The following is a 25951-nucleotide window of genomic DNA, read 5'->3' as shown; positions in this document are numbered from 1 at the left end:
TCCTAAATAGTTTCAGATATGGGGCATTTTGCTAATTTTTTTTTTTATAAAATAAAAATTATAAAAATAAATAAAAAAAAAAAAGAGCAAAAGCCCATTTTCACCAGAGTATTTGACATGAAATTATCAATTATTTTCTTTCATCTTTCTTCTTAAGCAAACAAAGAAAATACATATTTATTTTCTATTATTTCACTTTTTCATCTTTTCTAACCAAACACACATAAAAGGAAAATATAAATATATTCTTTCCTTCCACTTATCAATTATCTCTCTATTTTTCATCATTCCTACCAAACATACTCTAAATGCCCAACATTGTGAGAGCAACATGATTAATTAAATACTTCCATGAGAGAAACATTTACTCTTTAATTGATGAAAATAAAAATTATAAGGATTATCTATACTATTATTTAAGGGGCTTTATTTGTTTGGATTCCTCATTTTTAGTTCAAAAATACCCCTACACTTTTATGTTTAAGTAAAGACAAAATTAAAGGGCAATCCAGTAAAAATGCAACTCTAAATCCCATTAAAATATTGCCTAAAAAATAGGACAACTCTCATATTAATTTTCAAATTGATTTATTCACTTATAAATTAGATTTTCAAAATAAAAATTATATATATAATAAATAAATAAAACACAGTTTTTTTTCTACAAAATAAGACCACTAATAAAAAAAAAAAAAAAAAAAAAAGACATATCGCACGCGCGAAGCGCGTGTGATGAGACTAGTTTTATATTTACAAATTTAATTGAATGTAGTTTCACAATATGGTTTCTAGGGACAGACAACCACAGTTACTTGCTACTGGGGCCTAAGCCCATGCGTACTACTGAACGGGCTGGCGCGCCCACCCAATCAATTTTAAAGTTCTCTAAATTGGGCTCTCCACCACTTTAAAAGGGCCACTCTTCTTGGAATCTAGTTGTTTTACCTTTGCATAATTTCTTCTCCCTTGAGGACTGCCTTTTTTTTTATTTTATTGGCAAGACTATTTGTAAGTCTCTGCTTTGTTCCTGTCCTCTGTTTTGTGTACCAATGACTGTTATGAGGTTATCTCTTATACTTTGACATTAGTATTTTTTTTAAAAATAAAATAAAATAAAGCTCAAAACTTGACTAGATCGAAGTAATCAGGAGAGCACTTTTGACATGATCGAGTTTGAAAATACATTTTACAACATGTAATTGCAATTTTTAAAAAAATGAGGAGAATATGAAAAACATTATTATTACAAGTCCATATTCTTGAGGAATATGGATAAATTTTAAATTACAAAATATAGCTACTTAATTGCCACAAAAAAAAAGAAAAACAAATGTATAACCAAATGATGGCCTGAACAGCTGATCCACTTGCAAAAAGAATTCCTGGGCCTTGGTCCACAAAACGTTGGCTTTTCAAATCTCTGTACCGTGGCCTAAACAAAATTCTGATTTCCAAAAATCACCAAGGGACAAAAGAATTGCCCAGAAGAAAATCTCAGTACAAAATGACCAAGATTTTTGCATATGGTCATGATATCACTTTCTCACGTTCCAATCCGATCAATATTTTCCGAGACAGTTTTCATTCTAGGCCGAATCTCAGGGTCTGCCTCTGTGCAAGCAAGGGCCACATGAAACACTGCCAAAACTTCTTTCTTGGCATGTACTTCTTGGAGCAACATAGGGTCTACCATATCTGACAATGGTTTTTCTTCTTCAAATCCCTTCCTAATCCACCTTACCAGGTCCGGAATTTCAATGGAGGTTGAAGTGGTTGGAGAAAGCTCTGGTGATTTCCCAGTTAGCATTTCAAGTAGCACAACTCCAAAAGAATAGACATCCCATTTTTGTGTAGGTCTACTTCCAGTTACTCGAGCCTCAGGGGCTTTGTAATTGTTTGTTTTCTCAGTTTGGACTGACTTTAGGTAAGGTAGAGCTCCACCAATGAAGCCACCAGAGGAAGATGGGTTATTGCCTGTAATGCTAATGAGTCTGTTAAGGCCAAAATCAGAAATGTGAGCTTGGTATTCATTGTCAATGAGGATGTTTGATGGTTTAATGTCACCATGGACAAATTTTCTTGGACTGCATTCGTGGAGGTAGGCCAAGCCTCTGGCTGCTCCCTTGGCAATTTTCAACCTTGTTGACCATGAGAGGCTTGAAGATGACTGACCACTTCTCCCTATAAGAATACATGTACTTTTATTTAGTACTATTTAGAGTTAATTGTATCAAACTGAAGTTACAGAGCCCAAACACATTGCAGGTAAATTAAAATTGTCAACAGTCAATAATTTTTGTTTTCCTTTTCTTCAGGAGTTTGGTAAGGTCTACGAGCTATGTGGGTCAAGCAAGTGAGACATGAGATGACTTGAGAACACAGAAACAGCAAGAAGAGACCATAAGGTCCCAACTCGTCAACGGAGTGACTGTCTTTTTTACGTAAATATCTTGTTATCAAATAATAAATATTTAATTACAGTAAACTATAATTTATAAATTTGAAAAATAAAAATATATAATAATTTATTGTTTTTTATTTATAAATTTTGTGATTATATGTATTTTTTTTTATATATATATTTGTGTACAAATTTATTTTATTTTAAAAAAAAATCATTTTAGGGAGTATTCACTATTCAATAGGCTTTAACAAAGACCAACAAATAAAGCCATTTTTTATATCCGCTACAAAAGTTTGTCTTTTTTCTGAAGCAAAAGCAACCTAGTAGAAAAGTCACATTGAGCAACCGCTCTCAAAAAAATAATCAAAAGCCGGTTTTGGATAATGTTCTCCAACAAGGATACGTTCCAGAATCTCGATATTAAAAAGAAAATGTCAGATAATGAATGAGGTAAAGGGTCTGCATGTGGCTACCCCAGCATTGAATCCATTGATTGAACTTATAACAGGAACTCATTGATTTTAATTATCCCAACCAACCATACTTTGACTGAGCCCGTAAAAGTACTCAAGCCCACATCAGTGCATCAATGCCAGCCCATCACCAGCATATTATCCACGTGGTCCATAGGTAGTAAAGTTTTGTGCCAAAGTAGTAAGTCCGACTAACAGTTAGCTGTAATTATGATCACTTAATCAATAATTCTACTTCTAGTTCATTGAATGAATGTGCAGATCGTATAATTATGGTCGTAGGGGGTTCCCCCATTCTATGTGCAAGAAACTATGATTAAATTGAGTGACCAAATGCAAAACTAGGGAGAAAGGTGCGGAAAAAGAAAGGAAGGGTAAACTGACCCATCATTTGGTGTCCAATATAATCAATGGTATTGGTAGGCCGAGCCCACCATGGGTGTTCGAAAACATCAATGCTTCCCTACTCGGACGGCATTATTGCCGAAGATAATCAATGCCCTATTTCAACCTCTCAGTCCTAATCCTAGGCCCTTTTCACAAAAAGCTCACATTACTTCGTTAATAATTTATTTTAAAAAAAATTTGATATTATTTTTATGAAAAATAAAAAAAAATAATCAAAATATTAATTATTTTTTTTATAAAAACTTTCTTTAAATAGATTATTAACAATACTTTAAAGACATTCATTAACATTTTTTTAAAACAAAATAGTTCTTAAATTTTGTTTTCATGGGTGTTTTGTTTTCAAGCTTTAAAAGAACTGAAAAGGTAAAAATAGAAAACATCCGACGAAATCCATCGTGAGTGGACACACACCCATTTCAACCTCTGAGTCCTAATCCTACGCCCTTTTCACAAAATAGTTCTTAAATTCTGTTTTATTGGGTGTTTTCAAGCTTTATAAGAACTGAAAAGGTGAAAATAGAAAACATCCGACCAAATTAAAGCGCTCCATCGTGAGTGATGGACACACCCAATTTCAATTCACAACGTATTATAGTCAATTCAAAAGTTATTAAAGTGATGAGAAATATCATGTCGAAAATATTTTTTTACCGCTTTACAATAAATTCTAAATTATATGTTATTACCGGAAAAAAATAATTTTAATAAGAAATTCATATTAAAACTAATAATAATTTATTATTGAAAATTTGTTATGAAAATATTATAAAAATATTATAAACGTAATGCTTAACAGTGAGAAGTGAACAATAACAATGAACAAAAATTCTAAAAACCACATTAAATTCTACAACTTTGATCACAATTATCCACTCACTATCATGGTAAAGAAAAATTAGTAGGTGCATATAAAGGTGACTTGCAGCTAATCAAAGTCTATCATGTAAAATACTTGTGGCAAAAGCTATGAAGTTTTATGTGGTAATAGAATTATTCAAGAATGGATCTATATAAAAGTAAGAAATACTTTATTCACAATATTTTCATAACAAACTTGAGATTTATTGGTGGTCCAAATTATAACTAATAATATCTTAGCACTGCTATAAAATAATAGGCAAATACCAAATAGTGTCTGTTATTGTTTTTCCAAAATAGTTGTTAAATTATGTTTTCAAAACTATTTTCCAGTTTTAAAAATAAGTGAAAGCGAACAGAAAACATCGGTCCAAATTAAAAATTCATGTTTTTGCTTTCAAACACATAACTGTGCTTGGCAGTTCCAAACAAAGCCAAAGTTTTCGCTAGTTTTTAAGGACCCTCCAAAATTTTCCTGTCGATACTGCACAGTACTTTATACCCATCCAAAAAAGAAATACCCAACATCCCTTTCCCAACCACATCCCAAATCCAAAACTACATTCTACAGTCTAAACAAGCAAGCAAACAAAGAAAGTGAAAAAAAAAAAAAAAACAACCCAACAAACAAAAAAACTAACAACAGATCCAAAAAAGTAAAAAGAGCAATAGAATTCGAAACCAGTACTCACCACGAAGAGCAGTAACCAGGTTGCCATTGGAGATGAAATCACTAATAAGCAGCTTCTCATCAGGAGCCCAATAATAAGCTCTCAACCTCACCACATTCGGATGCTTCACTCTCCCAATCGCCTGAACCTCCGCCGCGAACTCCTTATACCTCTGCTCTCCGCCCTCGCCCAGCCGCCGCACCGCCACCGGCACCCCATTCCCGAGCACCACCTTGTACACTATCCCCAGCCCACTCTTCCCCAACACGTAAGCCGAAGCTCTCAGCAACTCGTCCAGCTCAAACGTGAACCCTTTGTCAATCGCCACCAGCTCCCCTTCCCCTTTCCCAGCTCTCTCAACTCTCTCGCTTTCGTCCAATTCCGACCCTTCACTCTTGAACCCATTAGCGCACAAGCAAGCGCAGAATTGCGCTCTCTTTTGATTGCCGCTACCCAGTTTGCTTTTCCCAGTGCAGCTACAGCCATTAGCGTTGTCTTTCTTTTTCCAGTATATGTAGACGATCACCAAGCCAATGATGGCCACCGCAGCCGCGTCGGCAACTGAGATTAATATAATCAAACCGGGACTCAGCCCTTTGTTGCTGTTACTATTTTCGCCATTAGAAGAAGAATCTGGACTCGGTGTCGAGTCTTGTTGAGATTTACGGCAAGTTTTTTGTAACGGGAATCCGCAGAGGTTCGGGTTGTTGAGAAAAGCGGTTGGTCCTTGGTTTACAAACGACCCCGTTTGAGGGATTTCGCCGCTTAGGTTATTGTTTCGGAGATCGAAGCTCACTGTTACCGGTAAATTCCCGAGAGATTTCGGGAGTTTTCCCGATAAGTGGTTGTAGGAGAGATTGAGCGTGCCGGAGAGAGAGGAGAGCTGGCCGATATCGTCGGGGATTGTGCCGGAGAGATTGTTGCCGGAGAGGTCGAGTTGGAGGAGGTTTTCCAATTCCGGCCAAATTCCCGCCGGAATCTCGCCGGAGAACTTGTTTCTGGCGAGAATTAAGCGCTGCAACTGCTTGCAGTTCTTGAGGGACTCCGATATCGGTCCGGAGAGGGAATTGTTTGAGAGATCGAGGTTTTGGAGACGAGGTAGAGCACAGATCGAAGGAGGGAGAGAACCGGAGAGATTGTTACTGTAGAGGAAGATACTGTGTAGCGACGTGGCGTTGAAGAGCTGCGAAGGCAACGAACCGTAGAAGTTATTGTTGTGGAGGTTGAGTCGCCGGAGATAAACCAAAGTACCGAGCTCCGACGGAATGTACCCCCGGAGATTCTTTCCGGCGACGGAGATTCCGACGACTCGCGGGTCGGGGAATCCAGTGATGTTCATGCACGAAATGCCGGTCCAACGACACGGGTTGGCGTCGTTTTCGTTCCAGTCGGCGAAAGCCGTAGTGGAGCCGTCTTGATCGACGGCCGACTTTAAAGAGAGCAACGACAGGCCGTCTGGAGTGAGAGAAAGAGCGAGAGTGAACTGTAAGAAGATTATGAACACAGAGAAGGGACTGAGGTGGCTCTTCTTTTTCATTATTGGTGACGTGGCTGCCCCGGCTTGAGTGAAGCAATTGTTTACAGAGTGAAGAGAAAGAGAAGGGCAGATGAGATTTATTTTTTGAGTGTGTGGGGGGAATGGGTTTGGTTGGGAAGGGAGGCGGTATTTATGAGAAAGAGACTTTGGTTTTGGTAGGGGCCACGGTCCCGCCAAAAGAAGAGAGGACTAGCTAACGGAAAGGAAAGAAGGGAAGTAGAAGAAAAGCAATTGCAATTGCAATTGCAGAGAGGATAGAAAAGATTGTGTGTTATTGTTGGTTTGTATTATTGTCTCGAGTTATGATGGTGATTGGTGATTTTATTATGTGACTTGTTAGAGTGGAGAGTTAGGCCCGTATATTTTTGATGTTTCATGAAATTTCGCTCATTTTTACTTGTATTATACTCCTTGCAACTTTGAAGATTTGGAAGGAATCTTCCCATTCGTGTTTCTATTTTGTGTTTGGTGCTTTAAATATATAATTATGAATAGATTTGAACCAAATTACTGCATAGTTATCGTATATGATTTGTCAATAAATATAAGTTTTTGTCGGCAAAATGGCAGTACCAAACACGGGCTGCCACTTTCATTTGCTGTTAAATTATTCTTACTGTCTTTTTCTTTAAAAAAAATATATATTCTTACTGTCATAATATTTTTGAGTAGAAAAAGTATTTTGTATCAAAATTTAATAAATAAATAAGAAACATGTATACAAAAATAATTATTTATTAACATACGACTTTCATTTGTTTAGTAAGAATGTTATTTTTTAAAAACATGACTCGTACTTATTAAATTTTAATATCGCTAATATAGTATCATTTGAGGTCAAATACTTTCTCTATTGGATTGACAATTAGGTTCAGATTGTGGGGTTTTAAAGAATAATAATAATAATAATTTTTAGGGTAAAATATAGTTAGCATCCTAGGCTTGGGTTAACATCAAACAGGACTAAGATATTTTAAAAATAACTAATTTAGTCCCTAAACCATATGCTCTTGAAAATGAAATTTCTCTATTTAGCATATGATTAATGGACCAAGTCCATTAGTTCTAAAATGTTTTGAACTACTTGATATTAACTCAAATGTCAAGAATGTTAATTATATTTTACCCTAATTTTCAATTTTTACCGGCAATTAATTGACTGTATAATTTTACCAGCGATTCAACAAGGCTTCTACTAACTTCAACGTTCAACGGTCAAATCATACGTGTTTTTATGGAAGTACATAAAGGTAAATGTACAATCACCAAAGTCTTATTCATAGTAAGTCCAAATGTGACTTTTTCTGATAATTTTTTCGTGCCAAGGTAATGGCACCCAAACAAAGACTTGGGGTTTTTTGAATCGTAATTTCCATTAATATATATATATATATAAAATATTATCTACCGTAAATAACACTCATGACGTCAGTCCACTTATTGCAAGTAATTCCGGTAATAGCAAGCCTTGTATTGTATGCATATGATTCGAGGGCTCGGTGGATGGGATGGTCCTACTCCTACTTTGAAGTGATGAAAAACATCAATGCCCTCGTTACCATTCTCATCAAATGCCTACCATTAACATGCATGTGCGTTTGAATCGTAATTTCCATTAATATATATATATATATATAATATTATCTACCGTAAATAACACTCATGACGTCAGTCCACTTATTGCAAGTAATTCCGGTAATAGCAAGCCTTGTATTGTATGCATATGATTCGAGGGCTCGGTGGATGGGATGGTCCTACTCCTACTTTGAAGTGATGAAAAACATCAATGCCCTCGTTACCATTCTCATCAAATGCCTACCATTAACATGCATGTGCGTATCATCATAAAAATAGAATTAACCTTCAATTTGTTAGGTAAGGGACTTCACATCGAATTACATAATCATTTATTACCAAATTCAGAGTTATTATTATTATCATCACATCTCAACAAAATTCCAGCAAAAGAGAGAACATAAAGCAACTTTGACATTTGGGAGATAAAAAGGCAAAGAATCAAGGAGGAGATGAATATAGCTAAATTGTAGAGCTTTATAACACTGTTTAGACATTCAAGGTCAAATTTCAGATGCAAAACATTCTCTCAAATAAATGTTAGAGACTATTATGTAGAGGAGTCTCTGTTACAGAATCAAGTTATACGTATTTTAAGAGCAATGACTTCCTAGTCAAAGTTCCATTATCAATCTTCGTTCTTACAGTGACTTTATAACATCTTGGATGAACGAGGACAGAAAATTGCCTCTTTGAGCAATCCCTTTCACGCAACAAACACCACTTTCTAGGGCGCACAATTTCTTTGACACTTCTATTTCACATTTTAATCCACTCCTAGCTTTTTTTGTCCCATCCCTATTTTCAAGCAGAGGTCGAGTTTCTTTATTTATGATCATTTTGCAACTGATGATGTAAACTAATTATTTAATTTCTGAGTGGAAACCTGCAGCTAGATGATTATATCTCCCTCTCAATCATGAAAACATGCTTAGAAGCTAACAAAGCGGGAAGAGAGAGAGAACATGTCCTACTATTGTTTTGTTTTGTTTTTGGGTAAGTATTTTACTATTATTTTGTTATCCTTGTGTCTTGGTTCTAAGTTGTGAGTGGGATCTATATATTAATCTTTGTCTAAATGGTATATATAGCATGTGATAATGGGAGAGTTGCATGTGCTCATTACCCCCGTTTGGCTTATGTTAAAAACGGTATTTGGTGATGTCTCTCACGTCCCTATTACATCTACATTTCACAAGTATATTTTTTCTTAGGGTCTGTTTAGATACCACTTATTTACTGAAAATACCGTAGTAAAATATTTTTTAAAAGGTAAAACATTGTTCACTTGCTATTATTCACACGTTTTTGTGCTTTGGCTGGTTCATGAACAGTGTTATGGGACCAGCCAAAAAACGTAGACGCCTGGTTCAATACATACGCATTGCTAAACAAACGCACACTTAGTTTATCTTTGTTTTTTTGAAAAAGTTAACAAATATTCTAAAAAGTATTGATTTATGAAATTTTTTTTAAAATTTTTTTTGCAAAGAGAAAAAAGAAATTAATTTTTTTTACAAATTTTTTATATTTTCCATAAAAATAGTATCAAAACTTTTTTAAAATAGATTATTAACAAATACTGTAAGGACACCTGTTAATCAGACCATTTAAAAATATATATATTTTAGAGGGGATAGTATCAAATACCAGCACGTAATGATCACTAATATTTTCTATTCGGATGCAATATTCCTGGACAAAAGGATTGAAAAGAGTTGGGATCAGTAGAAAAGAATGGTTTGCTTTGTACTAAAGGGATCTAAATGGATGTAGCATGAATTGAACTCTAACCCAAGATCAAACTTCAGTTGTTCAACTAGATTATGAAACCATGGGTCCCATATATGTAGATAATATTAGTGATCTCAACAAAAACATTCCATTGGTCTAAACTAAACCTACTGTCATTAGCACTGTCTTCGCTAAAAACACCTCTCCAACCTGGATTAACTTTTCTCTCTCCTTCTCCATCACCCTCTAGAGGTGTCTTGCTTATCTCTTCTGACAGAGATTTGTAGAGATATTCAATATGCCAGAAGGCTGGCAGGGCAGTGCTCATGATGAGTGCCCCATTTGTGACCTGTCTTTTAATCACAAATCTGTTTAGTGGAATAGATAAAAGAGAAATTATATGGACCCAACATTTTTACAATACCATTATTTTTTTCAATTGTGACAATAATATTGTTTTTAATTGTGGTGGGTCTTAATATAATGTTTTATTATTTTATTTGGACCTAAGAAGATCTGACACCTTAGCTATTTTGAAAATGTTATATCTCTAGTACAACTCTAAATATAAATAATAGAAAAATGTTATGTTCACAACACTTTCACAATATATACTATGTGATAAGTTATTATTGATAGATAAAAAAAATATTTTCAATTATAGATTTAAATTAGAACTAATATCATTTTCAAAAAAGAAAAAAAAGAATTAATAACAACTTGCCACCTAAGATTTATTGTGATAGTGTTGGAACCTAGCTGTTCTCTAAATAATATATCTCATTCAAATGCACATATACTTTCAAAAATATAAGCCACCCGGTGGCCCATTCTAAAGCTAATCTCCTTTGAGAGTTCCATTTTATTGGGTATTTACTCGGTTCTTCCTTCCTAATAGTTTATTACCATAAACCTTGGTTACAACTACAAGTCTCCTATTAAGGACTCTTGTTTTCATTTTTTGAGAGAGAGAAAGAGAGAAGGAGCGGTGGGGAGAGGTGGGGGGTGGTTAGGTAGAATTACAAAAATTAATCCCCGACCTACCTTAAACCATCAGGGGCTCCCCCCACCATAGTCATTGACCCAATAAGTCAATCCTCACCAATGCCCCACAAGAGCTATTGCAAGAGTTTTATTCTGTATTTCCATGAACACAGAGATAAGTAGATAACTAAAATCAGAGAGAGAGAGAGAGAGATTAATATAGTAAAATCAATTAGAGTTTGATCAAAATTTGTGAACATCAGCAACAACAAACTGCCCAATAAAACTATATAGCCATGAATAATGGGACTCCGATAACCTTAAAGACTAGTCTATCTATAAATTGTTTCAAAGACCAACAGATCATACATGTGCTTGAAGGAGTTTCTGGCTAGTAAGCATGTCTAGGAATCTACAGTAGGGTCCAAGTTCAGAAGGAACCTTATGCCCCAGCTACTTCAACCATTTCCTGTTCCACTGTACTTGGCATAACCAGATAGTACTTGTAATGAAGTTCTCCAACATCATCACCACTGCAGAAAGCTTCTTCCATCCACTGGGCCCCACATAATAAACTGATAAAAAGAACAAGCTTAAATCATATTGTAATCATGGATGTGTGGTGTTCACAGAGAGAGAGAGAGAGAGAGAGAGAGAGAGTACCACTAGCAACTCCACCGCTGGCTCCATCACAGAATGTTGCATGATAAATAGACCATCTAGCCAACTCTGCAGCTTCTTCAATTGATATATCATAGCGATAGCTGGTGTAAGCAGCAGCACACCATAGAAAACAGAAAAAAAAAATAAATATATATATATATATATATATATAAGAATACATTTTCAGCACACCATAGAAAACAGAAAAAAAAAATATATATATATATATATATATATATAAGAATACATTTGACTCAAATAAATTTGGCACAAAATACAAGATAATGGAACAGAAAAAAATACTAATTATCTCGTTAAAAAATAATAATGAAGAAAGAAAAAAAGGGTTCAAATTAACATAAAAGGTGTGGAATAAGGAAAAGCAGGATAAGGCAGCATGCTCCTATGCTTATGCAAGTCATACAAGTTTGTTTTACAAATTGACAAACTTTAACCAATATGAACACGGCTGGCCTGCTTGGCCAAGTTCCTAGATAGTGGCATCCTGTATGCACCTCAATTCTCAAGCATCTTGCACATTGAATGCTATATAAATTGATCAAGTGCAGAATTGCTAAAACAAAGCACCTATATTATTGCCTGCAATTACAACGTTCTAGTAGTTGTTTCAATATTTAGTCCACAATCCAGTCCTCCCATACATCCATAAACCCTGACAAAAAGCAGGGAGGAGTTGGGTGGAAGCAGCACATATGGTTGCCCAAAAGCAAAATTCAAGTCCAAGAAGTAAAAAAATTTCAGAGTCCTTTATTTTTATTTTTAATTGGTAAGTTACACATGCACCCAATGGGTCTTAAACCCAGTACCTTATCCTACACCTAGCACTTATAAGGGTAGGAGGTGCCAGGTGAGCTAAAGCTCAGTGGCTAGATTTTTCTTTACTTAATATATGTTTTAATTTTTTGCTCTTGTATCTGATATTTCAAGGAAAATAATACCACCTACTTCCAATAAATTTCACAAAATACTGTCAATAATGCAACATTATTGTTTCCTTCAACAAATTTCAAGTAGATTACTAGGCAAGATAGAATAACGGCAAAGGGCGAGCACTCATTATCCAGGACACCATAAGCATAGGGTGAACCAGATCCAACTGAAATTGTGTCCTTTGAGCCTTCCTCCTTCACTGTCCACATAATATAGTCCAGGACCCTATAATCCCATAGAATATACATATTACAAGAGACTGATTAAGAGAAAATGTAAACATGATATAATACATTATGTTTTTACCGTTTCATCCCATCCAGCAATCATGGTCCCAACAGACAAACCCATTCCACAGTAAGAGTACAGAATGTTTGCCAACAACTTTGATGCCCCGGTAACTGAAATTCTGCACTTGTTTGCCAATTCATGCAGTTGGCACTAAATAATGCCAAGAAAGTGTCAATTAGGATGTGACAAAAGAACAAAAACATAAGATATTGGGTTTCAAAGGATCCATTTACTTAAGAATATGGAACTACCTGTGTCATATTCACACCAGGTCATGCCCAGGAGACCAAACCATTTTCTATGGCTAGGCTATGGTCTCTTCATTGGGCCATGGCAATTGACAAGCCACCACTTAAATAATTAAGATAATTAAGAAACATGCCTATCTCACTTCACATAAACAGTCAAATTAGAGGTGACTCTTTAACCAATCATATTCATTTTCCTTATTGGGAGGGATTATTATTATTTCTACCATTTCCAAAATCATCATTGAAAAGAAGTAAGGAATAAGTGTCATTATGAAAACGCATGTAATTTTTTTTTTTTTTTTTAAAGAAAAAAGAAAAAAAGGTCAAGATAACCCAGTATGTAGAAACCGCCACCACTACACCACTTTCTAACCAACGATACTCTCAGCCATTGAATGAATATTGATATCCATTATTGTTTATCTGTATAAACAAAGCATTATACTTCACTATACTAAAAAAGTTCGCTTAGCACCTTCAACTTTGCTTGACAACATCAGCGCCACAAAGTAGACAGCACAGAGTTAAAGATACTAATCTATCATAATAGATATAAATTCACTGACTCAAAATTGTTTGTACCCAACATGCCATAGATTACAATCACTGATTCACTGACTCAAAATTATTTGTAGCCAACATGCCTGAAACTATATACTATAAATTTGGGAAAAAAAAAACATAAAATATTTAAATACATTTCCTTAATGCCCAGATTTCTATGCCAAAACTGACAATCAGCAGCTCCACAAGCCATAGTGCCAAGCATGTAAAGATTAATTTTGATGATTTTCTTTACAGACTATGATGCTGATAAGATTAGTAAGGACAGAGTAAATGCAACATGGCTTTCATATCCAAAAACAACACAATCAAACACTACAATTAATGTAACTTGCAACATTATTTGGTCAACTATCTCAAACAGGAACACATACAGGCTACGCTTTTTAAACTAAAAAATGAAAATTGTTAAGACCAAGCCAAGTGTGAGCATGTTTGTGTGACCAACCCTTGGGTTCGTCTAGTAGTTCCCAAGGCCTCATGAGATCCACAAGGTCCAGGACACACACACGGATAGTTAGGTGCTCAAATTGAGTAAGTCTAGTGCCACAAATCTTTCCACAACTTTGCTGCATGGCAACTCGTGAGTGGTGGAAATAAAATAATGGGTCCGTGATTTCACCAATCGCGAGTAGCCACGTAACAAAGTTGTGGAAAAGTTTGTGGCACTAGACTTATTCGCTCAAATTCTAGACACCCACATTACAACAACAACAACAACAAAGCTTTAATCCCAAATTCTAGACACCCCAAAAAAAAATTAAAAAAAAAAAAAAAAGGAAGAAGAAGAAGAAGAAGAAGAAGAAAGAAAAGAAGGATGGTCACCAACAAGTCTAGTTTCTACAATGAAACTCGATAGGTACAAAAATCAGCATCAAAAACCTATACTTATTTTAAAGATCAAAAAAGAATGAACACAAATATAACATACAGATATAGCCACCCATGCTAGCTCGAGAATCAGAAGCAACCATAACACCCTCTTTGAATATAAATGCAAGTGTGGTTGTTCCCTTTGCTGGCTTCACCATCTGTATAGCCTCTTTCTGAAATCCATCAAACTGAAACAACAAAAGGATTAAACAAACAAAGTTCATATAATATTTAAGCCAATAAAACATTCTACTTTCTTTTCCCTCGTGAATATGAAATTAGACAAAACACTAAACACATTCAAACTCACATCGATAGTACTAGGAGGAAGTTCAAAGGATGGGGTGGCTGAAAACCCATCAAGAAACTCACTGCTCGAGCTCGACCCAAAAAGTGGTGGTGCATTTGATCCAAGACCACCAAAATCAAGCTCAAGCTTCATGCTTTTATAATAAACTGTAACAAGTCATGGGTTTCAGTCTACGAATCATTACACTTAAATATAAACATAAAAATCAAAGCTTTAATAAGCTATTTCCACAGCCTTAGAGAACACGAAAATTTCAAATCACTGAGATGAGAGATGGTTGTAGCATTACCTTCGGAGTACCGAGTACACTGCTGAATCTATTTCATATTTTCAGAAGTAATGGGGTTTTGTTCTCCAGGTTAGTATGACAATTGGGTAAACATGGGTTGGGTTTTGCTTAGTATACAAAAGTGGTTTATCCAAGCCCACATTGAATGAAATCTGAAATGGGCTAGCATTTGTTTGGGTTGACTTTACGTCTACAAGAAAAGCGTTTTCAAGGGCTTTTGGGCCTTCAACAGCGCCCTTTTATTTTTTTGGTGGTTCTGATAATTAAGTCAAGGTTTGGGTAGTGAGTGTGGTATCTCAACCAATTTTGGAGGAAAATTCATTTAACTTACCCATGTGTCGATTGTGATAAAAGTGATAAAACCATTCACATATTCTTTTAGTCACATGACTTAATGAATTATTGATGAGTTATGTGACTTACTTAAATAATATGTGTGGATAGTTTTATAAGATGCTACGTAATGAATTGGAAGAGATTCCTTCAAATCGGCTTAGATGAAAATTTTATTTCTTATGTAATGAGTCACAAGCATGTGGGTTCACGTTTGTGAATGTAACGTAACATATTAAAAGAGTATTGTAAATAAATTGGGGTGATAATGTATGTCATAATTTGCGAATACGACACAATTTTTTGTGGGTTAGTATTTAGTATACATGAATTTATGACAAAGCAGGTCGACATGCTTTAACATGATTAATAAATTAGTTAATTATGTGTTAACCTACTTAACCCACAATCAACTGTAGTCTAGAAATGACCCTGATTCATATGAAAAATGTCATTTTTATCTAATATACATATAAATTATAAATATAAAAGTAAAAGAATTTTAATGGTTATATTGGTAAATTTTTCATTGAAACTAATGTTCTTTACCCTTTTACAAAAAACAAAGAAAAATTAAACTTTTTTTTTTTTTGTTTTGGCTTTATTTTTCTTAGATTGTATATTAAATAAGTTGAAATGAGTTGTATTTGCCTAATAAACGAGTTGTATCGGAATTGAGGGATTTTGACATAATTATTAAATGGATTATGTTAGGGCTGGATTATATGTATTCAAGCACTCTTACCATAGGTCCATAACACGACAAACACAAACAAATTGTCAACCATATACAGTTGTTGCACAATACAATTATAGCCAGTGCGCGTTTTATGAGTGTTGAGGGGCTCAATTCATAAATCTCTTGTTATCAGATAAAGACACTTCAATCTTCCATCCATCATGAAAAGGAAAGGGGTTTATAGGAAATTGAAAATGTTACTGTCAGTTGTACAGCCCGTAAAGCCAATATGTCTGCAATGAACCAAAAAAATGTAGCTTTCGACTCCTGTTCTCAACCGAAAAAAAAGGAGTTTTAATTCATCAACTATCATAGATGCTTTTGCAAAGGTGTGGTGGGGTTAATAGTAATCTTGTTGGCTCAGATGTGAGTAGAAAACATCTATTATCCAAAAAAAAAGAAAAAATGTAGAAAACATCTGGCAATCGCAGTTCTTCCAATGAAACTTGCGAAATTTTCCAACTTCTCTAGTTGGGCTCATTTATTACGCACAACCCAACGAGAGCAATGATATTAATTTAACACTGGGTTTAGACCATTGTTTTTTAATATGGGTCTGCCTGACAATTACCCAAAACTTAGAAAACAATATAAACGTTTTGTGCAAAAGTGCTGGCTATGGGGTTCGAACCCATGCGCACTTATGTGCAGAAGATCTTAAGTCTTCCCCCTTAACCTCTCGGGCAAACCAGCTTGTACATTGAGTCACATCATTATTCAGAGACCAATGGAAAATTTCCAAATGCAAAAATGGGTTAAAATTTCTAACCACTCACAAATTGCCACAAGTGCCACGTCATTTATAAATTAAATTTATAGTACATTCAAAATGACCAATTATTCAAAGACCAAAGAAAAATTTCCACGTACCACTGAATAAAAATTACAAAGAATAACTAAAATCAAATCACATGTCAACATGTGTAGATAATTTAATTTAAGATAATATAAATAGTCTAATTGAATTTTGTCATGTGTTATTTTAAATTAAAACACTTTGGCTATTTAAATAATATCATATGTCTCTTAGAGAACAAGACATAAAGTTCATTCATTTAAATTTGCATGTGTCTTCAAACCTCCTCGAAACTTTTATAGATAGAGGTCTTCCTCAATCTTATAGAAACACATTCAAAAGTCTCAAAACTCTATCGAAATCAAGTTCTAAAGTCTTCAAAGAACTTTAAAAACATCCACCACAAATCTTTGAATATGAAGAACATTCATTCAAATCATCCTTCTAAGTCTTAAAATTCTATTGGAATTAATCTTTAAAGCCTCCAAAAACTTTGATCCATCAAATTTTCATCGGATTCAAGCTCTAAATTCCTGAAGAATTTTCACAAAAAAATCTACAAAGATCAAGAATATTCTAAAAACACACAAGGGAAATGAAGAATGAGAAGTCTCTATTAAGCGCATAGCTAGAGATTATTTGCAATTTCATGGCAAAGATCTTCAATCCATCTTCCAACCAAAGTAGAGGACATTTGTGTTCGAATCCATATTACATTGGCAAAACATTTGAATCAAAAACTTTTCCAAGGAAATCAAATTAGAGGATTATTCTGTTGTAATATAATTTAATTACAGAAAATTGTATTCACAAATTCATTAATACAAAATTACATGTGTTAAACATTTTCAATTATTTGATTTCCAAACTTGAGGTTTTGTGTTTACAGTGGATTAAGGAATTGATTCATATCACGACACAAGTGGCGGACCAAAAAAAGAAAAATTTTATGCATCAAATGCCTCATATTATATACTTCAAACTTTACGGTAGGGTAATAATCATCTTGCTGATTTCATCCAAAAAAAAAAAATCATCTTGCTGATATGAGTAAAAAACATCTGGCAATCGTAGTTCTCGTTTATTTGGCAGAACCCAACTAGCAATGATATTGACACTGGATTTGGACCATTTTGTTAAAATGGCCCAAAACTTAGAAAACAATATAAATGAACCATTTTGTTAATTGCAATTCCATTACAAAGATCTTCAATTTGTCTTCCATCCAAAGGGGAAGACATTTGTGTTTGAATCAATATTGCATTGGCATAACATTTGAATAAAATATTTTTCTAAGAATATCGAATTAGAGGATTACTCTGTTATAATATAATTTAAATACAGAGATTTACACCCACAAAATGATTAAGTACTAAATTACATTTGCTAAATATTTTCGATTGTTTAATTTCTAAACTTAAAATTATGTTTAAAGTGGGGTTAAGGTCCTTTAAGGATTTGATTCATATCACGAGTGGAGGACCCAAAAAAAAAAAACCCTTATGTAACAAATACTTCAAACTATACTGTAGGGTTATAATCAGCTTTGCTGATATGAGCAAAAAACATCTGGCAATCGTAGCTGTTGTCTAGCTGGGCTCCTTTATTTGGCAGAACCCAAGGAGCAATGATATGATATTGACACTGGATTTGGACAATTTTGTTAAAATGGATTTGCCTGAAAATAAATACCCAAAACTTAGGAAACAATATAAATGTTTTTTGTGCAAAAGTGCTGGCTATGGGGTTCGAACCCATGCGCACTTATGTGCAGAAGATCTTAAGTCTTCCCCCTTAACCTCTCGGGCAAACCAGCTTGTACGTTAATGAAACGCAAATCTATCAATGATAATATGAACATAGGGAAATTAAATAATGTCTAAGCCCCATCAAAGACAGCTGCTTGTAATGGAAATTAGGAACACAGCCCATCAAACTTTTGGAGTCACATCATCGCATGCATTAATTGAATTAGTTTTCATGCGAAGAACGTGGACATGCACTTGCGACAAATGATCACAGGCAATCTATGACCCCGACCCTCAACTATATCTCCGCTTACAGTTCTGAATATTAATACTTCTACAATCTCACGTTCATTTTTTGTTGATTAGACATATACTTTACGCCTACTATCACGTTTGTTAAATGCTACACAATTGACAATTAATACAATAAGTTCAAAATTGGGTTCCTTCTCCCAAAAAAAAAAGTTCAAAATTGGGTACAAGTTGATATCTTGTTTTGAATACGAGCTTCTTCTTTTTTCCTTTTTTAGATTTACAAATATATTCTATTTTCCAAAAACTAAAAATATAAAAAGTTGTACAACACGAATACTAAATATTCAATATGCAAATAGTTATCACTTACCCTCATGCATATATGTATGTTTCTTTTGTTTTCATTGGATAAAAAGAGGCTCGCGTGTGTAATTATTGTCTTACACTTCAAGGTACAGATTTGATAAGCCCAATGATACCACCAGCGCACAATAAAACATACACTACTTGCGCTTACGTTTTATACTACAGAACCAATTTGAGTCAAATGCCAAATAGTGGCAGCCCAAAAAATTCAGAAGTATAAGGCGATATATTTAAATGGGACATTTTTATCATCACTTAAGTAATATTTCACTAGTATTTAATATCATAATTTTTTTATAACAAAAATCTATTTCTTTTATTTTGTAATATGCTTTTTTTTGGGGGGGGGGGTGTGGGGGGAATGCTAAAGGTATAACAAATTTTATTACAAAAACACCTACAAACGATGTAGCAATGATGTGATTAATGATATTTTAAGAAGATAATAAACAAGTATTTGAATGAATGTTGTTAGGAATATGATAAATTTTACAACATAAGACTTATAAAGATGTATTACCAATCACAAAAGTAACTAAAAAATGCATTTAATAGGTTGTTGACATACACAAATCATATTAATTGCCACATCAATTTGTAAAGGTTTTTTTTTTTTTTACAAGATAGAATTTATACTCTAACCTAATCTAAGTGTATATATGTGTGAAGTTTCTTCCTAGAGACTTAAACCACAGCCTTACCCCCCACACTTGATAAGCATTTATACTTGTGGAGTGACTACCGTACTAAGGGTGTGCGGTGGTCAATTTGTAAGACTCATATATTTCTTATGATTATTGATACATATATTTGTAAGACTCATATATTTAACATTGTATTATCTCTAACATTACTCAATTCTTTAAGACGTCTTAAAAGTAGAAAAAAAAAACAATTTATTTCCTAAATCTCCAAAAAATAATCTTTTCAAAAATGTATATTAATGTTTGCCACAAAATTTGGAAACTTTTCTTTAGTAGGGGGCCTTAGGCTATGGCCTCAGTTGCTTTGGCACTGATGCCGAAACAACCTACGACGCAAAGTTGCAAGAGGCCAGACTAAGAGCATCTCCAGTAGTTTCAGTAAAGCCAAATTTGGACCACCAAATGACACTGTTCATCTCTCCAGCAGCTTCTCCATACGCACAGGTTCTCTAAATTATTTTTTGAAGTTGCTACAGTAATTCTCTTAATTTATAGAATACTGTAGCAACTTCAAACCATTATTTTATCTTAAAAAAATATCCGGCTGAATAAAAAAAAAATCTTTCTCTTTCCTCCTCTCTTCTTTGTTCATCTGTGTCCCTCTCAAACGGTAACACAATCAACACAAACACAGTAACAGATCAAGAACATGAAAAAATAAAATTTTAATTAGAACAACAAATCTAAAATAAAAATAAAAACAACAAATCAAGAGCATGAAAGCCTATCTAAGCTCCATTGCAACAACAAAGTGAATCAGAATAAGATTAAAAAAAAAAAAAAGATAGGCGAAGGCCATGTCGGCTGTGCGTGCGTGTGTGTGGGTGTGTGTGTGTGTGTGTGTGTGTGTGAAGTGAGCTGAAGAGGAAACAAAATAGAAGTAGAAATAGAAAAAGTAAAAAAAAGAAAGAGCTAGAGAAAGAGAGATAGCTGAAGAAGAAGAAGTGCTCCGGAATGAACTAGAAGAAAAAGAAAAAGAAGGTAGATAGAGGAAAGGAGTGGGATACGTGGGTGGTGGAGAAAAAACCAAGAGAAAAAAAAAAAGAAAAGAAAAAGAAGAAACGTGTCCAAATAGGGTGGAAGGGAAAAATAATATAAAAAATAAAAAATTGTAATAAAGAAATGCTACCACAATATTTTCACAATAAATTTTAAGTAACGGATTGTTATTAGATAATATTGATGAGTAAAAAAATAATTTCAATAGTGGGTTCAAATTAAAACTAGTAACAACTTTTCACATAAATTTTGCTGTGAAAGTATTGCGTAAAATGTTATGAATATGATACTTTTCATTAAAAATATAGTTGTTAAAAAAAGAAGAAATGATGATTAAAAAAAGAATAAATAATGAATGAAGAAATAATATTTAAATGAGATAGAGAATGTGATAGAGAATCTGTTGGAAAGTGTATTTGAAAAAGTGAATATGTAAAAGTTAAATGTCACTGTTCATTCTCTAAACTGTAAAAAATTTAAAAAAATTGTTGGAGATGCTCTAAATTGGTTTAGAGCAAATGGGACTTTTCGAGGTTTTCATGGTTTTTTTTTTTTTTTTTTTTTTTGTTTTTGTTTTTTGTTTAATTTTTTGTTGATCGGAGGGTTTCATGGTTTAATTGCTTGCGTGAAGATTAAAAATAAAATTACTATTCCGGACATAAACATTCAAGAAGGCCCAACGACAAATTTTTTTTTCTTTTGAAAATAAAGTGAACATGGTCAACGCGCTCAACACATACAGGAGGCAGGAGGGTTTAGGTTGGGCCAACCTAATGATGTTGTACTAGAAATGTGTGTGGCTGTGATGGAAACGTGTTTGTGCTGATTTACGTGTCTTCACAACACACTCTCCAAAGCTAAATGATATGAGTAATTTATGGTTGAAAAGCTTGGAATCCAAATTCTAATAGAAAAATAATAATGATGATGATGAATAGCTTCATATGCCCAATGAATAGATTTGAACAATGCAAGCGGATAAAATTTTCAAATCTTGCCAAATAAACAAAGTCCAATGGCATGAGATTAATACATATAGTGTTTCACTATTCTGTTTCTTAATTCGAGAAAGATGTGGGGCAAATAAAAAAATCGATCAGTAATTTTTAATTAAATACCATAGCATTTGCCAATTTTGGCTTTTGGGCTGCTTGCAAAAATAGTAATAATAATAATAATAATAATTACTGACACATGATATTTATATAATTATGTTATTTATAACTGAATTTTCTTATTTGATTACTCCACGTTTTTTTTAAGGAAAGAGTAATACTTATTAGAACACACACAAAAATAATAATAGTATTTTAAACTAAATTTATAATATATTACATAATCAGAGTACAACTACAAAAGTTAGGCTCTTTTGTAGTTGTAGACTAAGATTATGAACAGCAGACATTAAATACACACAACCAATGTAGGATAAACATTTCAAACTCCATTTAAAATGCCTACAAAATAAAACATTCTCTTACTAATCCATGTCTTCAAAATAAAAACTTATTCAAAATTTAAAAAAATAAATTATAACACTAGACCAAAAAAAATAAAAACACCTGTCATCGCACTGTGTGATGAGGTCGATAATATATAGGATTTTATAAGTGTTTTATATATGCTGTTCATTTACCCACCCCCGAAAGGGGTCCCTCCTTTTCAATTAACCAGAGGTGAAATTTTGAATGGACGACAAAGGTATTTGAATTTTTAAGGCTTCAACCCTGAGAGACACCCATTATGAAAAGGATATAATTGTTCTAAGTTCCAAACTTGATCTCTAGTCTCTACTCTCAGAGATAGTTGATTTTTCCCTGAATTAGTTCCAAGATTTGACACTTGACACTGTGCGTGATAGATGATCATCATCTTTGTGACAAAATAGTCTTAACGAAATTCTTATAAGTTTGGTCAAAGGTTGAGGAAAGCTATGTTTAATCAATTTCTCCTCTCTCTAATTGAAATATGAATCAGCATGTTAGGTGCATGATTCAAAATTCGATTTTGACTCATAGACGTGACTCTTTTGTTTCTAGTACTCCCTGGGACCGAGACCACAATTTCAGCTTCCGGAAATATATTTTTAGTCTTGGATTCTTTGAGTAAGCTAACACGAGGTCTAATTCTCTAATAAAAGATATGAGATTTAATCAGAGATGGAACCGCCCATGGACTAAGGGGCAATGGCCCCTAGGATTTTTTTTTTTAAATATATATTATTATATATATGTATTAATTTTAGCAATTCTGTTTTAGAAAATTACATTTTGTTTTCCTTTAACATTTTCTTTGATTCTTTTAAGAATAATTCTATACTCACAAACTTTTTCATAACATTTTTACAAATCATATTGGTAGCAAATTTTTATTGGTTTGGATATGGGTACAAATACAACACTCATATAATTTTTTTACTTAACAATAATCACTTATCACATCAGTAATTTATAATAAATAATATTAAAAAAAAACTTGTAGTTGTAGCATTTTCCTCATTTTAGTAACCATAAAAAAATTTATAGATCTAAGATCTAAAAGAAAATATACAAGCCCAAAAATAAAATAGCTCAACAATAAAAATTTCCAGTAAAACTAAAAATAAAATTAAGCTCAATTAACTAATTTTATCCAAAATAAATAACCCTTCCCTTTAAAAAATTTTAAACAAAAATAATTTTGCTTTTACCCTCAAAAAAAATCTTAGCAGCTAAGTAACAGAATCAAAGGTTGAAACCACCATACACAGCCAACAGTAAAAATGTCCCCCCCTAATTCAAAGTTCTGGCTCCATCCTTGGATTTAATCCCTCACTTATCCTAAAAATTGATTAATATCTTAGTCTAATTATAAAAAGTAATAATCATAAAGCAAATATTATATCAAATTAGTTTTTAATAATTGTCTAATTTTACATTACGTGTTCAAAATAATTTTTTTAATTTTTGTGTCAAGTGATCATTTCATAATATTTAATACAAACATCATCTAGATATGATCATCTTATCATCATTTATGTAAGCACGAGTTACAACCTTGTAAGCATACGATATAATTTAACTTGTTCCAGTGGTTTAGTCTGGCTTTAATGGAGGGGATAAATTGTCAATTTTGATGTAAATCTTGCCCTTAAATCAAGCGTTTTAGACAGTCAGAAGTGAGCTACTTTAGTTTAATAATGGGATTTTTTTACTGTAGCATGCCTGAAGCCGTAAGTAAGGGACAATTTCAATTACATTAAATGTAATTGATGGTGGGTGAATCGTAATAAACATTGATGTGAAATAGGTTTGTCAGTGTCTCATATAGCTTTCCTTTTGAGGAAATATGCCTGGCCTGGTCATCAAACTAATTGGAATTCTGGTCCTAGACTAGCATTGCCAATTAAAGGATGGATTAGCATGGGAGACCACCAGGGGCATACGGGGTAGACCTCCACTAGCCTCCGCCTTGTGTGGTTCCACTACTCATCTTTAATTTACTTGTTCACATTTTTATTTCAGACACTTGTTAAACTCGAGTTCACCAACAAACTATATTATATGTTCCAACTTGATTCATTTTTTGTCAAAAAAACTCGATTTTATTTACAAGCTACATGATTAACTTTTTTTCTTCATATATTGTAAACATCGAGACTAAATTTTTTTACTCTTTTGCAAATCTATACTAATAATTAATAAATAAATTATATTCGAAATTTAATTATTTCAATTAATCATATAGAATGATTTTCGTTTATAAACTTATAAGGATTAATAAATTCACAAACCTTGTATTGTTAAAAATTAAATTATAATTTTCATTTAGAACTTGAATATCTATATAGTTTATATCATATAATCTTATTTACAAACTTACACAATTTAATATCAATTTCAAGTAAGTATTTATTTTATTTTATTTTTTTTACATTTATACATATAAACACATAATGTTTTATGTACTAAAATTGAGTTTCCTACTCACAAGCTTATTCACAAACACATTATTATATTAGAGCCTATTTTGTTCAATAGTCAAGTCTAAGATGGGTTTGTATTTGACTTGTTTGTTAAATAAACTAATAAGAACAAGTTATTTTTCATGAGTCGAGTCCAATTTATTAAAAAATGACTCCAATTAATATCCAACTCTAAAATTATTTGGGTGGGATAGGTATTAAATTTCAATTGTGGGGTGATGGCACAACATTGTTCAACTAAAGGATTATTGCTTGTGGAATGTGGATCTCCCATTTGGATTGCAAAATTGGACCTGTCTAGACTCCTTAAAATATTGATTTTCTTTGGTGAGTAGGAGTTTATTATGGCTTCAAAATAATCAGCCCCTTGTGATTTTTATTCATAAACAAAAACTTCTTTTTTGGATTTTTCAAAAGACAACATAAATGATATAATAAAACAATCCACATTGCTAACAAGACAAATTACCACCTTGGACTACATGTTCATCCATTACATCTGTTCTTGAAGTTTTCAATTGCTACAACAGTACAACTATTAATGTTTGTTATGAAATCATGAATCACAACTAAATCATTAATTTGTAAGCACATTTAAAGCTGGTTTGGTTTTCTTCCCACCCCCCAAATGGGGGAGAGGATCCATGCATGTCGTTGTCAACATTATTCGCGCCAAGTCCTTGTGTACAAAACAATATCTTAAACCTTAATAAGCATAAAAAACTGTTCCATAGTAATTTAATTTATCTTTGTTTAGTGGGGGTGGGAGGAAGAGACAATTGGATAATTGAACCTTATAACAATATTATTGGAATACATGACACATAATAATTGATTGATAAACCAATTTAAAACTCTAACAATTATGTTTTAAGCTTAAAAATAGTGATGGTGTACTTTCTGAATTTTCATTAATGGAATTACACGTATAAATTGCAAGATTGTGTTCATGACACGTTCACCACCATTCATTGTTAAAAAATATATATATATATATATATATAAAATAAAATACCCACCAACAGCCTATACCTACTTTCAAAAGGCAAGCTCAAGCTACTCAAGGTAAAGTGTGTATATATATATATATATTTATAAAGTTTTTATGCGTCTGCTTTTAATGATTGTATTCTTTATCATCATATCAAAACACACTAATCAGTTTAACACACTAATCAGTTTTTAGTATAAACGAGAATTAAATCTCA

General features: G+C 33.1%; 2 protein-coding genes, 1 long non-coding RNA gene and 2 other non-coding genes across 6 annotated transcripts; all 5 read right to left on the bottom strand.

Annotated features, from left to right (window-relative positions):
- Positions 1-1156: 1156 nt before the first annotated feature.
- On the bottom strand, positions 1157-6588 carry LOC112018272 (receptor protein kinase-like protein ZAR1). Its single transcript, XM_024050788.2, has 2 exons — positions 4839-6588; positions 1157-2181 (listed from the first exon to the last, which is right to left on the bottom strand). The coding sequence occupies exons 1-2, from the start codon at positions 6352-6354 to the stop codon at positions 1544-1546; spliced, it is 2154 nt and encodes a 717-aa protein (XP_023906556.1). The 5' UTR covers positions 6355-6588; the 3' UTR covers positions 1157-1543.
- A 4265-nt stretch (positions 6589-10853) lies between these two features.
- Positions 10854-11470, bottom strand: LOC136069333 (uncharacterized). The gene is made up of 2 exons (XR_010630566.1): positions 11311-11470; positions 10854-11222 (listed from the first exon to the last, which is right to left on the bottom strand). It is a non-coding gene; the product is annotated as an uncharacterized LOC136069333 (long non-coding RNA).
- Positions 11471-11520: 50 nt separating this feature from the next.
- LOC112018271 (proteasome subunit beta type-5-B) lies at positions 11521-14899 on the bottom strand. Of its 2 annotated transcripts, none has more exons than XR_002883589.2 (5): positions 14840-14899; positions 14551-14696; positions 14299-14413; positions 12568-12702; positions 11521-12486 (listed from the first exon to the last, which is right to left on the bottom strand). XR_002883589.2 is itself a non-coding variant. In XM_065777736.1 (5 exons), exons 2-4 carry the CDS (start codon positions 14680-14682, stop codon positions 12689-12691), a joined length of 276 nt encoding a protein of 91 aa, XP_065633808.1. In that variant the 5' UTR covers positions 14683-14696; positions 14840-14899; the 3' UTR covers positions 11521-12486; positions 12568-12688. The 2 variants fall into 2 exon arrangements, 1 of the variants encoding a protein (XP_065633808.1); XM_065777736.1 differs by having other exon boundaries at positions 14299-14428.
- A 1622-nt stretch (positions 14900-16521) lies between these two features.
- Positions 16522-16604, bottom strand: TRNAL-UAA (transfer RNA leucine (anticodon UAA)). The gene has a single exon. It is a non-coding gene; the product is annotated as a tRNA-Leu (tRNA).
- A 1836-nt stretch (positions 16605-18440) lies between these two features.
- On the bottom strand, positions 18441-18523 carry TRNAL-UAA (transfer RNA leucine (anticodon UAA)). The gene has a single exon. It is a non-coding gene; the product is annotated as a tRNA-Leu (tRNA).
- Between the last annotated feature and the right edge of the window lie 7428 nt (positions 18524-25951).

The sequence above is a fragment of the Quercus suber genome, unplaced genomic scaffold (genome assembly GCF_002906115.3).
Source record: "Quercus suber isolate HL8 unplaced genomic scaffold, Cork oak 2.0 scaffold_163, whole genome shotgun sequence".
Classification (NCBI taxonomy): Eukaryota; Viridiplantae; Streptophyta; class Magnoliopsida; order Fagales; family Fagaceae; genus Quercus; species Quercus suber.
This window is presented reverse-complemented; position numbering and strand designations above follow the sequence as displayed.

Bases quoted from the DNA above. Each gene is read 5' to 3' on its own strand.
- LOC112018272 (XM_024050788.2), bottom strand. From the start codon at position 6,354: ATGAAAAAGAAGAGCCACCTCAGTCCCTTCTCTGTGTTCATAATCTTC. The intron at 2,182-4,838 runs GTGAGTACTGGT...GTATTCTTATAG, and splicing joins CCTGGTTACTGCTCTTCGTG to GGAGAAGTGGTCAGTCATCT.
- LOC112018271 (XM_065777736.1), bottom strand. From the start codon at position 14,682: ATGAAGCTTGAGCTTGATTTTGGTGGTCTTGGATCAAATGCACCACCA. The intron at 14,429-14,550 runs GTGAGTTTGAAT...TTGTTGTTTCAG, and splicing joins TTCCTCCTAGTACTATCGAT to TTTGATGGATTTCAGAAAGA.